The 16919-nt window shown below is 55.4% G+C and overlaps 1 protein-coding gene across 2 annotated transcripts in view; it reads left to right on the top strand.

The window, feature by feature from the left end:
• Chd5 (chromodomain helicase DNA binding protein 5) overlaps positions 1 to 16919 on the top strand; it is a 49573-nt gene that overhangs the window by 26883 nt on the left and 5771 nt on the right. For both annotated transcript variants that reach the window (XM_038333643.1, XM_038333642.1), the window contains exons 12-32: positions 1674 to 1805; positions 1896 to 2004; positions 2832 to 3023; positions 3131 to 3331; positions 5169 to 5306; positions 5392 to 5513; positions 6290 to 6463; positions 6800 to 6941; positions 8311 to 8442; positions 10591 to 10708; positions 11303 to 11427; positions 12325 to 12556; positions 12724 to 12834; positions 13091 to 13263; positions 13874 to 14048; positions 14356 to 14448; positions 14612 to 14700; positions 14910 to 15043; positions 15538 to 15682; positions 16041 to 16200; positions 16659 to 16738. In XM_038333643.1, the coding sequence (XP_038189571.1) occupies positions 1674 to 1805; positions 1896 to 2004; positions 2832 to 3023; positions 3131 to 3331; positions 5169 to 5306; positions 5392 to 5513; positions 6290 to 6463; positions 6800 to 6941; positions 8311 to 8442; positions 10591 to 10708; positions 11303 to 11427; positions 12325 to 12556; positions 12724 to 12834; positions 13091 to 13263; positions 13874 to 14048; positions 14356 to 14448; positions 14612 to 14700; positions 14910 to 15043; positions 15538 to 15682; positions 16041 to 16200; positions 16659 to 16738 (2977 nt within the window). The remainder of the gene's footprint in view (positions 1 to 1673; positions 1806 to 1895; positions 2005 to 2831; positions 3024 to 3130; positions 3332 to 5168; positions 5307 to 5391; positions 5514 to 6289; positions 6464 to 6799; positions 6942 to 8310; positions 8443 to 10590; positions 10709 to 11302; positions 11428 to 12324; positions 12557 to 12723; positions 12835 to 13090; positions 13264 to 13873; positions 14049 to 14355; positions 14449 to 14611; positions 14701 to 14909; positions 15044 to 15537; positions 15683 to 16040; positions 16201 to 16658; positions 16739 to 16919) is intronic.

Below are 16919 nucleotides of genomic sequence, written 5' to 3'. Positions count from 1 at the left end.
ATGCAGGCATTCATAGGTTCACATGTGTTCATAAAATAAAATTTTTTTGTTTTGTTTTGAAGACAAGGTCTTGTTATGTGACCTTGACTGGCCTGGAACTTACTACATAGACCAGGACAGCCTTAAATTCCCAGAGATCTGCCTGCCTCCGCCTTTCAAACGCTGGTATTAAAGGCATGCATCAGCACGTCCAACTCAGAAAAAAATCTTAAGAAAAGAATGTTTTCGGCAAGGATGAGTCACCAGCCTGGAGCCACACAACTGAGGCTGCAGGTTTGGGAATAGACCTGGTGTCCTTTGGTAGTACTGGTGTTTTCTGTACCAGGGTCCCTAACCCCTGTGCCACCTCTCATTAAAGCACACTCTCAGGTGCTTAGTAGTCAGAGATGCCAGGGCGGGCAAGGAGGCCCAGCAGGAGGGTGTAGACTGGTGTGAACCTCTGCTGAGTCCTGGCCTTAGGCTGGAGGACAGGTAGGGGCCTTGCGAAGAACCCTGAGTACCTGTCACATGGTGGCAGCTTAGAGTTCTGAACTCCCTGCCTGGCCACAGCTCTCTGTCTTCTGGCTTGGGGTGGGTGGCCTTCCCACTCTGTCCCCGACCACAGGTCCTGTTATCGTGAGGGCAGAGGAGGTTAAGAACGTTTGTGGCCGTGGACTTCTGAGCTGGTCCTTATGTGACATGGGTGCTGGGCCTTGCTGGAGTGGTTTGGAGGGACCAGGAAAACATGCATCTTAACTGTGAACCCTCCTGCCCATTTCCAGACCCCAGATTGTATCTGAGCTATGTGTGTCTTGGATTGACTGCCCCCTTTTTATTAAAATGCATGCTAAAACAAAAAGGACAGTTTTCTCTGCACCCCCAAAGAGGAGCCAGTGACTCTCCCAGGGTGTGCATAATAGCCAATTATTTGTTGAGAATAAGTCACTGGTTTCCATGGTGACCAGGAATTGACCTTGCTCTTCCTGATCCCCAGGCCACCTGCAGCCACAGCTCCCCAACCCATTTGCCCTCACCCTTTAGGGGAGCCACGGTCTCCTGGCTTTGCTGGGCTCTCAAGGCCTGGCTGCTGCGTCTACTCGGATCGAGCAGGAGACCTTGAGGGGTCTTCCAATGTCCACTGTGGGGTGTGGTCACTGGGTGCTCATGTCCCTGGGGACCTTTAGAAGAGACTGTCCCTACCTGCAGGGAATATTGACTCTTTGTCTGCTCTGTAGGGAAGGGCCCTCACCCTGGGCCGATACACAAGACGCTTTGAATTTTTATGTTAGAAAATGAAGTCTCTGAGCAGCAGGGAGATTCATGGCATCATTCACTGTGTCCAGATTGTGTATGACGTCATTTCCTGGGCTCAGATTACATAGAGGGTGGACTTACCCCTTCAGCGGAGCCTGGGAAGGACACCAGTTCTGCTTCTTAGCTCTCGGTCAGCACAGCCTCCCGTTTGTCCCCGTCTCCATGTGTCTGCCGCTTTCTCCACATTTTCTTCTCTTTCTACAAGCCGTGTGGCCTTGGGCAAGCTATGCAATTCCCTAGGGCTCCTGCCCTGGGGGCTTCCTCCTGGTTGGGCCCAGAACACTAGGGCCCCATTGTTCAGTGGATTGGCATTTTATGTGGGGGCCCTGCCTGGAACCTATGCAATGTGTCTCCCCCATCTTCTGCCTCCTGTGCTGCAGCTTTGACAAGAAGGGGGACGTGCATTACCTGATCAAGTGGAAGGATTTATCCTACGACCAGTGCACCTGGGAGATTGATGACATTGATATCCCCTACTATGACAACCTGAAGCAGGCCTACTGGGGCCACAGGTGTGCTGAGTGCTGGCAGCCAGGTGGGAGGTGCTGGGGCCCCCCTCTTGGCTTGAGGTTTGCTCATCTGAGTCTGACGCTTCTACCCAGGGAGTTGATGCTGGGAGAGGATCCCAGGCTCCCCAAGAGGCTGATCAAGAAGGGCAAGAAGCTGAAGGATGATAAGCAAGAGAAGCCCCCAGAGACGCCCATTGTGGATGTGAGTGGAGAGACGGAGGAGGCCATAGTGCCGGATTGCCAGGTTCCCCACCCTGGGCTTGGCAGTACAGGGAGGTCTTCTGTCAGGGGCCCTTTCCCCAGGCCTTTGTGACTGGCCATTTTCAGTGACACTGAGGCAGTGTGGGTCACTGGGAAGATCCTTTTGGTGTGAAACTCAGGGATTCACCTGATTCTGCCTCTTGGGTTCTGGGATTAAAGACAAACCCCACCATGCTGGACCGCTTGGGCATGTTTTAAGAAGGCCGGCTTGGGCTGGAAATATAGCTCAGTTTGTAGACTGCTTGCCTAGCATGTCCAGGCCCTTGGGCTCAGTCGTTAGTGTGGTTTAAACTGAGTGTGGTGGGCCATGCCTTTGACCCCAACACTCATCAGGAGTCGGAGGCAGGAGAATCAGAAGTTCAGGGTCATCCTAAGCTATACAGTTGAGTCTGAGCCCACCCTGGACTACAGGAGACTTATCTAAAAAACAACCAACCAACCCAGAAGCTACAGAAACAACAACCAAAAAACAAGAAGACCAGGGCCCATGATGGGGACTTTGGGAGGACCTTATTGGGAAAGTAACATGGAGATACAGGACAGAAGGGGGCACAGAAGTGACTTGCTGTTGAGAGGCCATGCAGGGGCGTGTGTTAGGGCAGGGAGCCAGGGGGTGTGTCTTGGAAGGAGAGACATTCTAGGTCAGACCTTACGCCCAGTGAAGAAAGCACAGAGAAGGGAGGCATCGCAGACGGAAGGAATTGTGCCTGCAAAGGCCTGGAGGGTTGACTCTGGTGGCGTGTCTGATTCTTGCCTCCTCTCCCGCAGCCCACAGTCAAGTTTGACAAGCAGCCGTGGTACATCGACTCCACGGGAGGCACGCTGCACCCTTACCAGCTGGAGGGCCTCAACTGGTTACGTTTCTCCTGGGCCCAGGGCACTGACACTATCCTGGCTGACGAGATGGGTTTGGGCAAGACGGTGCAGACCATAGTGTTTCTCTATTCCCTGTACAAGGAGGTGGGCAGGCAGGAGGGCAAGTGGGTCTGGGCAGGTGGGTGCTGGGCAGGCGGGGTCTGGCGCCATCTACTGGCAGCCAGCTTCACCGCCTCAGGCTCTCTCTGCAGGGCCACTCCAAGGGGCCTTACCTGGTCAGCGCACCCTTGTCCACCATCATCAACTGGGAACGTGAGTTTGAGATGTGGGCGCCTGACTTTTACGTGGTCACATACACGGGGGACAAGGAGAGCCGCTCGGTGATCCGGGAGAACGAGTTTTCCTTCGAGGACAACGCCATTCGGGGTGGGAAGAAAGTATTTCGCATGAAGGTGAGCGCTGTCTTTACCCCTATCCGCTAGGGGCTACTGAGCCCAGCCTGAGGGGCCAATATCCCCGTTGTTCTGTGTAATGGAGCATCATTAACTGATGCTTGGCTCTGCAGAGCTGCTTTGGACTACCTGGAAGTCAGCGGGTCATCTAGACTCCCTCTGAGGCGTGAGGGGGCATCTGTCTTTTCCACCTCTTCCGACTTGTTGCATCTGAGAACTGCCTGGCTTATGGCTACTTTTCTCTGTCCCCGCCTCTGTTGTTACCTGGCATCCTTCTTCTTGGGTGTGGTTCCTCTCATAAAGACGCAGCTCATGTCGGATTGAGAGCCGCTCATATCTTAGCCAAATAACTCCTACCTGCCAAGTCTTGTTCCAAACAAGGGATAAAAGCCTTCAGGTGGCTGTGAATAGAGAGGGATTGTTTATCCTGGCTCCCAGCTGTGTGTGGGGTCATAACACACAGCTGTGCCTCACAGCCTGCTCAATGGAATGGAGCCGGCAGCTCCAGCCAGCGGGGCTTTTGGGAGGCCCAAGAGTTAGCAAACAGTGGGCATGGCCTCTTGGTGTCCTCATTGTGCTTTTGGTCCCCAGGGCATCTTGTCATTGGGCAGGCTGTGACCCAGAAGCTCTCGGGAGCAGGGGGTGACAGTTGGCACTCGTAAAACATTCAGGCGAGGACTTTGTGGGTAAAAGGGCTTGCTGTGTGAGGCTGAGCGTGGGAATGTGCATCTGTGATCTCAGAATTCTTAGGACAAAATGGGAGGCAAAGGCAGAACAGCTGGCTACCCAGGCTTGCCTTCGGGGCTCAGGGGTCTGTGTGGAAGAGGGGCTTCTAGGAGCCACCGCAACAGCATTTTCTAGATACAACAGGACAGATTAGCTCACAGAGATCGCACAAGTCCACCATAAGCTCAAGCCACACAAATCACAGAGACGTCGGCACAAAGCCCCGCCTCTAGCCAGGAAGCTATCTGCAGTTACCAGCTGCCAGAAGAGGGACAGTCAGTGTTCAATGCGGTGACACTGAGGGTATGAGCCACAGGTCAGGCTTCACGCTCAGGAGTAGCTGGCCAACCAACCAGACTCCATGTTTGTTTGAGAATGAAAGACCATGACATTGGGTGGGTAGGGTGGCGGGAGAGGATCTGGGAGGAGTTGGGAGATGGGAAAGAATATGAAAGTATATTGTGGGAAATTCTCGAAGAGTAAAACGATCGTAAAAAAAAAGTTGCAGGCTACGTGGCCTGGTGTACGCAGCCTGGCAGGAACAAAAGAGAGGATTTCAGCAAGCAGAGAACTGACTCCCAAGGTTGTCCTCTGGTCCACACGGACATCCTGGCCCACATACCCCGCACTCACACCACAGACACCATTTGAGTTAAGGCCTCATTGTTGTATATGCCAGGCTAGCTGGCCTGACTTAGGATTCCTATCTTCCCCTTCTGTCTCAGGATTGCAGGCCTCAGACGGGCCTATGCTACTGTGTCTGGCTTGACGTGGAAAACCCACACTGCAGTCTTCCATGTTTACCCACTGAGCCATCTTCCCGGCCCTGGTGGCCTGGTAGCAATTATATCCTTAAACATTTTCCACCCAAGATGGTTTGCAGGCATGGATGTAGAACATGTAAGCATCGAGGCCTCTTCACTCTCCATCTTCTGCAACAACACCTTCTCTGGGGCATTGCGCTTTGTCGTGAAATGCCTGGTGCCAGTGTGGTCCCTCCGGGACTCCTCAGGATGCTCGTGGGGTTCCCACTAATACTTTCTCCACGGTCCCAGTCCCTTAGGTCTACTCTGCCCCTGCTGCTTCCTTCACGTTCTTGTCTCTCCCACAGAAGGAAGTGCAGATCAAATTCCACGTGCTGCTCACCTCCTATGAGCTCATCACCATCGACCAAGCCATCCTGGGCTCCATCGAGTGGGCCTGCCTTGTGGTGGACGAGGCCCACCGGCTCAAGAACAACCAGTCCAAGGTATGAGGCACTGACCGTGGGACTTAGGCCTCTCTGTGTGGCCGCTGTCCTGTGCTTCCTGACAGCCCCTCCCCTCTCCCCGAAGTTCTTTAGGGTCTTGAATAGCTACAAGATTGACTACAAGCTGCTGCTGACGGGGACGCCCCTCCAGAACAACCTGGAGGAGCTATTCCACCTCCTCAACTTCCTGACTCCAGAGAGGTTCAAGTGAGTCCCTGGGCCTGACCAGGAGTTGTGGGCTGCATCCCTGTGAAGGCCTGGCAGAGACGCCTTTTGCTGACTCTGAGAGCTGCTTGGGGACCTCGGTTTTCCCATTAGTGAGAAGAGAGTATGGGCAGTATGCTGTGATAATCCTGTGTGGGACGGCCCCAGCGTTCACCTTCCCTGGGGAAATTATAGCTGGCCAAGCAAACCAGGGCTTTCTTCAGCACTGTCCCAGAAGGCCCTGGGGCTTCTCCTGGGTTCCTACTTTGCGTCCATCTGCCTACCCCTGGCTCCTTTCACCCACAGTGACACACACACGTGATCCACGTGAGCACAGTGATGGCAAGCAGAGGCCGGAGCTGGGGTGGGGTGAAGATGGGAGCAAAGATGGCGCCCTGCTTCCTAGGCCTCCTCATCTGTGTTTAATTCTAGTTGGCCTGCTCAGAATTGCAGAGGGGGTGCAGGAAGGAGGGTCCTGTTTTGAATGTTGATCCAAGGGCAGGCTGTGGCATGCTGAACTATGTGACCTTGACATTTGTGAGCCTTGGTCTCCTTTCCTGTAGTCTGGGTCGTCTCTGGGAACCCATGCGCAGAGGAGCCGTGAGGGTGGAGAGGGATCCCGTGTGGCAGAGGACTGTGACATGTCATGCAGACTGAGACAGAGTCTGAGCCTTTGGCCTCTGCTGGCTGGGGCCCTGTGCTGGTCCTCCCTGGTCCTCATTCCTCTGCAGAGGGCTGTGGTCTACTCGGCTGGTTCTTATGCTAGCTCTTTGTTGCAGCAACCTGGAAGGCTTCCTGGAGGAGTTTGCTGACATCTCCAAAGAAGACCAGATCAAAAAACTGCACGACCTGCTGGGGCCGCACATGCTCCGGAGGCTCAAGGCTGACGTGTTCAAGAACATGCCGGCCAAGACAGAGCTGATTGTCCGCGTGGAGCTGAGCCAGATGCAGAAGTGAGTGAGGGAGGCTCGGCTCCATCCGGCAGCAACTGGCCCACTTCCTGGTCTTGTGTCCTCAGCCACCCCTTCCCGCAGGCCCCATCTGGCTTTCCGGACCATTTTCTGGGGTGGGCAGGAGGGCCGCTTGCCCGCCGAGGCCTTGCTCACTGCATCTCCTTCCCTGTTTGTGAACTGCAGTGACTAGAATCAGTACTGTCTCCCATTGGCTTGCTGGGTAGCCTGTGCCCTGTGGGAAGGTTTCCTGCGCTACTCTGTACATGGTGCCTGCCCCTTTAGGAGTCTGGTGGCATCTGGGTCCTCCAGCCAATCTTGTCCCACACCCTGCTGCAGGAAGTACTACAAGTTCATCCTCACACGGAACTTCGAGGCACTCAACTCCAAGGGGGGCGGCAACCAGGTGTCTCTGCTCAACATCATGATGGACCTGAAGAAGTGCTGCAACCATCCGTACCTCTTCCCCGTGGCCGCCGTGGTGGGTTCCCCGTGGCCATCATGGCGGGTCCCAGTGGGCCCTGTGTTGGGTTCCTCACAGCCATCAGGACATGTTTCCATTGTTGCTTGGTTGGGTTCCCTGTTCTAGTGGATTCTCTGTGGCCATCATGATGGGTCTCTGCTGGCTGTTGTATTTCCTGTGGCCACTGTGATGACCTCTGGTCATCATGGCAATCTCAAATGCCTACTGTAGTAAAGCTCCCCATGGAACATGGTAGGTCCCTGTGGCTGCCACAGTGAGTTCTCTATGACCACCATACAGGTCCCAGTGACTGCCATGGCTATAAGTACCATGGTAGTCATGATGTGTTCCCTGTGGACAATGTGGTGTGGTGTATTCCCAGTGGCCATTGTATAGGTTTCTGGCTGCTGTGACGGGTTTCTTATGGTCTCTATGGAAGTGCCCGTGGCTAGGTGCTTTGGCCCCCAGTCCTCCATTCCTTCCTGAGAATGAATGCCAGAGGTGACATGTGTCTCCATGTGCTGGGGGACAGTTTTGGAAGCTGCCTCTGCCTACTGCTTGGCCCCAGGTCATTTCTTCCTAACCAGTGGCCCCAAAGCCTTCCCAGTCTCAGCACTGGGCCTCCAGGGAACTCTAAGGGTTGGCCTAGCTTCGCTTTGTCCCTAAGGAAGTTAGTTTATCCTGGGTGAATATGAGCAGCAGCAGTGAGTGAGACTCTGGGATTCATCCAGTCCAGAGCTGTGATCACAGAAAGTTGATGCTCCTCATGGAGCCAAAGGCTATCCTTTGTCAAATGAAGCAGTGGTGATATCATCCCACAAAGACCCTGGAGGGGTTCAGGGGAGACTCTTCACAGAGAGCCGAGGACTGGGCACTCAGTGGGCATCACTGGTCACCACCCCCATCACCGCCCTTTGGGTTCTAACTCATTCTCTGTAGTCACATCTTCCCCATTACTGCAGAGCCGAGCATGCTGGCTGCACTGAGGTGACCTCACTGTGGGCCACCAGAGGTTTTTGTGACTTGGTGTGACTCAAGAATCTACTGGGATCTGCCTTTAGATTGACCTGCCCATCTGGGGTCAGAGATGAGCAGAGCTGGCCCTGTTGGACACACCTTCCAAGGGTGTTTCTGTGGGAAGGTCCCTGAGCTTCCTTTCAGTACTAGGCCGGGACTGAGGCTGACAGACCTGCTCCAGGCTTAAGCATATGTCTGGAGCTAGGCTCTGTGTGACCCGCACTATTGAGCCCCTTGGGTTTGTACTCTATGTGCAGTAGTCCAGGTGGGCAGGTGGCATGTGGCCAGCCACTTGTCCATCATGACATAGTCTCTTTGGTGCCAAGCCAGAGGGGAAACTCACCAAGGCTCTGCTGTGCTGTGCCCACAGGAGGCCCCCGTATTGCCCAATGGCTCCTACGACGGCAGCTCCCTGGTCAAGTCTTCGGGGAAGCTCATGCTGCTGCAGAAGATGCTCAAGAAGCTGCGGGATGAAGGACATCGAGTGCTGATCTTCTCCCAGGTGGGTACCCCTGAGCCAGCGCACGTCTACAGGGGGAGTCAGCCTGCCTGTGGGCTGAAGGCCTCTGAGCCCCTACACGACACATCTGGGTACCAAGCTCATGGAGACAGAGTCTGGTTGCTATAGAGACCAGCATATTCTCCCATCTCACCTCCCTGTACCTGTCCCTCTGGCCTTTGTGTCCAGGCTGGTGTGATAGCCCCTCTCTTGCATTCAGCCTCTTTTCACCCCTGTGGCTTGGTTCATTAAGGCAGAGTCCTGAAGTTGGTCTGGGAGGACCCCACAATGGGGGCAGTTCCAGGAGCACCTCTCTGCAGCTTGTTCCTTGGGGGGTCCACTGGTGACATCACTTTCTGAGTATGCAGGGCCACCCGGCTTTAGTGGTTTTTCCCCTCTTCCTCTGCTCTTTGCTTGGCTCGTCATGCTTCAGTCTGGTTTCTGGGCACAGAGAGGAACGTATAAGCTCTTCCCTCAAATGCCTGGCTTGGACGGGGAAAGACAACTTGAGACATTTGCCCACACTGATGGTCAGGCCTGGGTTGGAGGTTGGGATAGTGGTGAGGGTCCTAGGACTAGAAACACTTACCTGGGGTGGGACCGAGTGAGGCCGTTTCTCAGTGTGAGTGTGGGGTTCTGCTCTCCCGTACAAAATGTCGAGGGTAAAGGGTTGCTGGTACACCTGCTGCCTCTGGTGGCAAGCTGGGGTGGGAGGTGGGTGCAGAGTCCCTGGAGGCAGGCCAGGCCTGTGATTATAGCTGTACTAGGTGATAGCTTTGGGCAGCATCCATTTCCTCCGCTGACACCATTTCTGCCACAAAATGCGAGTCAGGGTGAAGACCCTAGGAGCCCAAGTGTGAGAACTGTGGTGACAAGAATGTACCAGAGGAGAAGTGATAAGGGCGTTGGCCCTCCCATCTATATGATCTGATAAACCCAGACCCCCAAACTCTTCAGGAACTTATCTGCATCCATCCCATAAAACAATAATTAGAACTCAAATGAAGAGAGAATACCCTGGGGGGAAAAACTATGCATTTTTGGAGTTTTGAAAGTTAAGGAAGAGATAAGACACAGCGAGAAGAGATAGCAGATCGGAACAGAGGGGCTGGAGGGATGGCTCAATGGTGAAGAGCATCTGACGCTCTTACAGAGAACCAGAACCCACAGCAGGCAGCTTGTCCCTTCCCAGAAGCCCATTTCCAGTGTAGCAGATGTCCTCTCTGGCCTCTGCAGGCACCTGTGTGCATGTGCACATCATACCCACATGCGAACACATGTACACATAAATAAAAAAGATTAAAAATGCAAAGGAGTTTAGACATCGAAAGAAAAATTTTGTCAGACTGAGTAAAAACGTTCACCCATTGGAAAAAAAAAAAACCACTGAAGAATTGGAACCCGAGGCTGAGGAATTTCCCAGCATGCATCATAGAGAAGATCAGAGACAGATGGGAAAGGGTGGAGGATGTCTGGGGAGGCACTTCCAGGAACTGCAGAGGAAGCGCCGAGAAATTGTGAAAGTCATATTGGTAGACCGGAGAAAAACCGCAGTCTCAGGTCTGAAGTGTGCCACGGAAGAATAAGCAGGGTCCAAGCTGATAGGCCAGCCCCTGGACACCAGCTAGGGAAAGCAACTCAGGCTCAGAACTTTGGAGAAGGGAGGGATCTAACCCTCAGACTTACCAATAACAGCAGGTGGTGGAGTATCCAAATCTCCATGCTTTGCGGGAAGATGTCTGCCCGTAGTTTCTGATAGCTGAACTATTTAAAGACTGGAAGGGACCAGAAAGGACTCTGGGAGCTCTGAGGGAGGTAACATTGGGAATATAACATAAAGGAGGTGGCATTGAAGCTCTCTAGTCAATGAGGGGCACATGTGTGTCAGGAGTCATGTGGTTGGAGCAGTTGTGGGGAGAAGGAAGCATGGGGCCTGGAGAGTGTTGGATGCCAGCAGAGGCATTGTGGCTCTCTTTTGGGGAAGTGTGAGTGAACCAGAGGCTTGTGCCTGGGACTATATATGTCCCACTCATCCATGCTCTGGAGAATAGATGGTGGGTGAGAGGTGAGTTTGGGAGCTGCATCTTTTCAGCAGGCCTGCTTTGGGCATGTCCTGCTACTCTGGCATCCTCTTACCCATGTATTTTGTAGATGACCAAGATGTTGGACCTCTTGGAGGACTTCCTGGAGTACGAGGGCTACAAGTATGAGCGGATCGACGGGGGCATCACTGGGGGCCTCCGGCAAGAGGCCATCGACAGATTCAATGGTACCCGCCCCTCTCAAGGGACCCCGTGTCTCCGGGGGTCTTAGCCTGACTGTCCAGTTAACAGTGCTTCCCAAGCTGCCTTGCGCCACAACGGTTGTCCTTATCTTCTGAAGGTCTTACTCTATAGCTCAGGCTCACCTCTAGCTCACCATCCTCCTGCCTCAGCCTCCCACGGCTGGGTTACATGTGTACCATCATGCCAGGCACGTCTTATGATCTGTGGGGTTCTAAGGTGACTCCGCAGATAGAAAGGTTCTCTAAGCAGCGTTCGAGATGGACAAGAAGAAGGCAGTGTGGGAAGGAAATGCCACACGCTGCAAACTGGCTGGCCTTCCTTGGTTGATACCCATCTGGGCCTTGAAAGTTGGCTTTCTTCTCATTCTGTCTCCTGCCAACTTGGCCAGGGCCCAGCATCTGCAGGGTTGCACGAGCCCAGCTGATGATGATGTGGCCTCTGCTCTGGAATCACAGTCTCTTCCCTTCCCTCTGCCAGGGGACCTTCACTCCGATTCCTGCCCTCCTGTGTGCTGTCTACCTGACCCCTGCCCAGGTGTGCCCACTAACTCACCTTTTGCCTGTTGGCCTCTTTCTTAGCTCCTGGGGCCCAGCAGTTCTGCTTCCTGCTCTCAACACGTGCCGGTGGCCTGGGCATCAATCTGGCCACAGCAGACACAGTTATCATCTATGACTCGGACTGGAACCCACACAATGACATCCAGGTCTGCGCCTAACCTCTTATTGTGCCCTCAGCACCTCTGTCCTTTCTCCCCTCCGTGTCCCTTCATGTCTGTGGTACTGTGCCCTCCTGGTGTGGAGCCCCATCCTAAAAGAGGACCCTAGGAGGTGAGAGGAGAGAGGGGCAAAATTGGCTCAGAGAGGGCAGGGGAGGTATTCTAGACACACAGCCTTCATCTGTCCCATTCCCTTCAGGGCCTTGGCCAGGGAAGAAGGCAGGAAGAGGGAGTCAGGATGCATAATGGTGACAGTTTTGGAGGGGATAAAGAATACAGGGAGTCTGCTGGATCTAGGGGAGAGGAGGAAATGGGGAGGACATATGGAATGGCAGGGAAGGAGGGAGAGAGCGCAGGGGTGGAGGAATAGAGCCACCCATTGTTCTCCAGTCCCTCTGGGGCAGGACATGATACATTTGGACAATTTGGGGTGCACACACACTTGTGTGTCATACACACCACTACACCAGGGCCGTGTCATATAGAGACACAATGGTGTCCCAGTTATACCTTCCAGGGCAGTTCCCAGGCCCTGCTGCCCTCCAAGGCTGCTGTGTTTCCAGCACACGGCTTTACTGTCCCGTTATCACTCGACACACAGTGAGATGTGGCCCACCTTCCCATGATCCAGCATTGGAGTCCATTAGGCATGCAGGACTGTTCCTTGACATGCCCTTGCACGCCTCGAGTCACACCTAGGTCCCCATGCCAGGCGACTGGCCGTCGGCCACAGTGCTGCTGGATGCTGAAGTGTACGCCCCTCTCTGTGTGGGCTGGCTGCCCCTTGCATGACCGCGGGCTTTCCGTATGGTCCTTCCTGGTGCACCCAGCGGTGGCCCAGAGCCCCGAGTCGAGCCCTGGGTGCTGAGCTGCAGTCTCCTCCAGGCCTTCAGCCGTGCTCACCGCATCGGGCAGAACAAGAAGGTGATGATCTACCGCTTCGTGACCCGGGCCTCTGTGGAGGAGCGCATCACTCAGGTGGCCAAGCGCAAGATGATGCTCACACACCTGGTGGTGCGGCCTGGCCTGGGCTCCAAGTCAGGCTCGATGACCAAGCAGGAGCTGGATGACATCCTTAAGTTTGGCACGGAGGAGCTCTTCAAGGACGACGTGGAGGGTGAGCCTCCCTTCCGTGGGGGTGTGAACCCAGGGTTCCTGCCCTCCTCTCTACTCCCAGCCTGGGACACCCCCAGAGTGGGTTAGGATTGCATCTCTGCTTGCTGACCACAAACCCTACAGTCCCTCAGTGCCCTGGTGCAGTGTCCCTCCCCTTCTCCCTCTCAGGAATGATGTCCCAGGGTCAGAGGCCCGCCACACCCATCCCCGATGCACAGCCCTCCAAGGGTGGATCTTTGGCAGCCGGAGCGAAGAAAAAGTATGGCAGTACCCCACCAGGTAGGGGTCCACCTGAGTCACCCACTGCCTTTTGTCTCATCAGGTGGCTGCTCCTGGACAAGAAGGGGTCCTCTGCTGCCTTTGGCTCCTTGTTTGGTTGTCCACGATAAGCTATGGGTGGGCGGGGAGGGACTGTCACACCTGCTTGGGTTATGGTGTAGCCTGCTCGCCTGGGCCCCACCTCCTCACCCCAGCAGAAGGGCCATCTTGGCAGCCGACCCTGATGTCCACATGCTGTCCCGTGCTCACCCCTCAGGTGACAACAAGGACGTGGAAGACAGCAGCGTGATCCACTATGATGACGCGGCCATATCCAAGCTGCTTGATCGGAACCAGGATGCCACGGATGACACGGAGCTACAGAACATGAATGAATACCTGAGTTCCTTCAAGGTGGCACAGTACGTGGTCCGCGAGGAGGACGGCGTGGTAAGGCCATCGAGTGCCACACTGCCCCTTGCAGCTCCATTAGCTTCTTCCTCCACCCTCCAGCCCCACACCATGCCTCTGTCGCGTCCTGTTCTAGAACATTCTACCTCATCTCCCTCCTGTGTCTTGAAAAGCCCAATTGCCACCACGGCTCATCTCTCCCACTGGCTCCAGCCATCCTCCTTGCAAACCTGGGCATTGGTTATAGTTCCCTTTAAAACCATGAACCCAGCTGGGCAATGGTGTTGCCTGCCTTTAACGCTAGCGCTCAGGAGTCAGAGTCAGGAGGATCTCTGAATTTGAGGCTAGCATGGTCTACAGAATGAGTTCCAGGACAGCCTGGGCTACATGGAGAAACATTGTCTCAAAAAACAAAAACCAACCAACCAAACAACCCAAAACAACAAAACAAAGCAAAACAACAAAACAAAACACAAGTATAAAACCATGAACCCTGAGGGCAGTGTTTTGGGTACCAGAGTTTCCTTCAAGGTCGGGTTTACCTGTGGAGTGACTGAGCAGAAGACAAGCTAGGGCGGAGAGATCAGGGAGGGCTCCCTGGAGTAGGCAAGCCCCCCTTGCCCCATGGGTCCCACATCTGCATCCCCAGGAGGAGGTCGAGCGGGAGGTGATTAAGCAGGAGGAGAATGTGGACCCTGACTACTGGGAGAAGCTGCTGCGCCACCACTACGAGCAGCAGCAGGAGGACTTGGCCCGCAACCTGGGCAAGGGCAAGCGCATCCGCAAGCAAGTCAACTACAACGACGCCTCCCAGGAGGACCAGGGTGCGTGTGGTGAGCAGGGGCATTCCTGCACGGGCTGGAGCAGGTGGGGCGTGTGGCAGATGCTGCACTGGGGGAAAGGGCAGGCAGGTGTGGGTTTGGGGACGAGATGGCTATCAGTCCGGTGGCTTCAGTGTTGGAGTGAGGGCGAGCCTCCACAAGTCTTTCCAGCTGTGAAACCGGCAGATAGCAAGGCAGTTCCCGCGTGCGGTCACCTACAGGCCATTGTCATTGTCATGGCTGTGACTAGGCTGGGGAGGGGTTTGGCTTGGCCCCGGGTGCACAAGGTCCCTCTGATGCCTGCCTACAGAGTGGCAGGATGAGCTCTCGGACAATCAGTCCGAGTATTCCATCGGCTCTGAGGATGAGGACGAGGACTTTGAGGAGAGACCCGAAGGGCAGAGTGAGTATTAGTGTGGGTGACCTGGGCTGCCACAGTGCTGTGGGGACTGATGGCCAGTTGAGGCTGGGCTGCGGTGCCCCACGGGAGCTGCGGGAGGTGTTTTGAGTATGCTGGTGGGACCCTCCCACACCAGCCTGAGGGTCCGTGGTGGGTTGTTCTCCAGGTGGACGGCGACAGTCTCGGAGGCAGCTGAAGACTGACAGGGACAAGCCCCTGCCGCCTCTTCTGGCTCGAGTTGGAGGCAACATTGAGGTGGGGTCTGCCTGTTCCTTTATCCCCTCCAGCCCTACTCCTTACAGCCCCGGGGTACGGAGGAACCGAGGGGTTTCCTAGGCTCACGGGTCACGCTGAGGCGAAGCCGAGAGTGACCCTGTGGGATCAGGTTTTCCTTGATTTCCTTCCCCTAGCCACCAGTTTGGTCCATCTAACCTGAGATCACGCCCCTTCTCCACCCTGGCCAGGTTCTGGGCTTCAATGCCAGACAGAGGAAGGCTTTTTTGAATGCCATCATGCGCTGGGGCATGCCCCCCCAGGATGCCTTCAACTCCCACTGGCTGGTGCGGGACCTTCGCGGGAAGACTGAGAAGGAATTTAGGTAAAGGGTCCTCTGATCCCTGAGTGTGTGGTGGTGGTCCAGGAGGGCGTGGCCTCCGGTCCCTGAGTGTGGTGGTGTTCCAGGAGGGCATGGCCTCCGGTCCCTGAGTGTGGTGGTGGTCCAGGAGGGCATGGCCTCCGGTCCCTGTGGAGTGGGCCCGCCAGTGAACAGTGCTTGCTACCTCCTGGTCAAAGGTGTCCGGAAAGTGCATGACTATCAAATCTTTGGGTGTGGTATGTTGCGTAGGGCTGATTCATAGAAAACACTGGCCAGCAGTCCTCCCGCCCAAACTCTGGGATAGTGAGGTTGGGCCATCCAGGGCCAGGAGTATCTGAGAGGGGTCCCCTGTCAAGGAGGCTCCCCTACCTTTCCAGGGGCCTGGCCCCAGCAGGCCTGCTTTCAAGGCACGTTGTGGTGGAAGATTTCATCCAAGAGGTCTCTGGGGGTTCTGCCAGCCCCCCTCACTCCCTGAGCCTCAGTCCTCCCCACCCCAGAGCCTATGTGTCCCTCTTCATGCGGCACCTGTGTGAGCCAGGGGCAGACGGCGCAGAGACCTTCGCAGACGGTGTACCCCGGGAGGGCCTGTCCAGGCAGCATGTGCTCACGCGTATTGGGGTCATGTCGCTGGTTAGGAAGAAGGTGGGTGAGTAAGCCTCTCCTAGCCTTCTGGCTGGCATGTGGCCCCGAGCACTACCTCTGATGGGGGGTGGGGGGAGTCAGCTGCCGAGGGACAAGTGCCTGGTTCAGGTCACACAGCCACTCAGGTCTGAGACTGACAAAAGGGACAGACTAGAGGAGCCTTCCAGGGGGAAGGGAGGGAGGATGAAGCCAGAAGGGTGAGTTCTAGGGAGAGGGGCCACTGTCAGAAGTTGGGTCAAAAGTACATCTGTCCTAGCTAGCCTAGAACACAGCACAACAGGACCCGAGCCTGCAACACTGTCCTGTGGGCTGCCTCGGAGAGTCACCCCTGTCCTCTCCTCTCCTCCGACTGCCCCAGGTGCAGGAGTTTGAACATGTCAACGGGAAGTACAGCACCCCAGATCTGGTCCCCGAGGGACCCGAGGGCAAGAAGCCCTGCGAGGTCATCTCCTCGGATCCCAACACACCCGTGCCTGCCAGCCCTGCACAGCTCCCAGCAGCCCCACTGGGCCTGCCAGGTTTGGCCTTAGGGCAAGCCTGGGAGAGATCTAGGGTCATGGGAGGTGGGCCAAGCCTTCAGTGTAACCCTCAAAGTGAGAGTCTCACTACTCCACAACATCTTGTCGGAGGCTTTTCCTTCCTTTTAGCAATAGCCTTGAGATTTCAGTCCCGTGCATGCCATACAACCTGCCTTTCTAAAGCTACTGGCTAGTGGGTCCTGCTGGACTCACCCCGAGAAGAAACCCAGCCCTGGGTCACACCCTCCGTCTCCTGCTTCTGGAGGGCAATTGTGATGGTGGCCTCACTAGGCCCGAGGTCCTACAAGGGCCTGAGTTTTAGGCCTGGAGCCCTATTCTGAATTTGTCTCCCACTGTGGAGCACTGCGAGGCCTCGCTCTCATCTGGCATGTTCTTCCCTGCCCTGCTCCTTTGTCCTGTCTATGCCCCCGTCTCACCTCTTTCCCTTAATGTTGCAGACAAAATGGAAGCCCAGCTGGGCTACATGGATGAGAAGGAGTCAGGCATGCAGAAGCCAAAGAAGCCCCAGGAAATCCAGGTATGAAAGCTGCTGGTGGCTGGGCCTGTGGAGCTTGGTCTGGCCCAGGTGGACAGAACCCAGGCCTTCCTGGTTCCCAGTTCCAGTTGCTGGGCCTAGGGGGACCAAGCAGGGAACAAGGAGGGACATCTAGGGTTGAATACTCCAGCCCAGTGCATAGTCCCTACCAAGCATCCCTGCT

The sequence above is a fragment of the Arvicola amphibius genome, chromosome 6 (assembly GCF_903992535.2).
Source record: "Arvicola amphibius chromosome 6, mArvAmp1.2, whole genome shotgun sequence".
Classification (NCBI taxonomy): domain Eukaryota; kingdom Metazoa; phylum Chordata; class Mammalia; order Rodentia; family Cricetidae; genus Arvicola; species Arvicola amphibius.
This window is presented reverse-complemented; position numbering and strand designations above follow the sequence as displayed.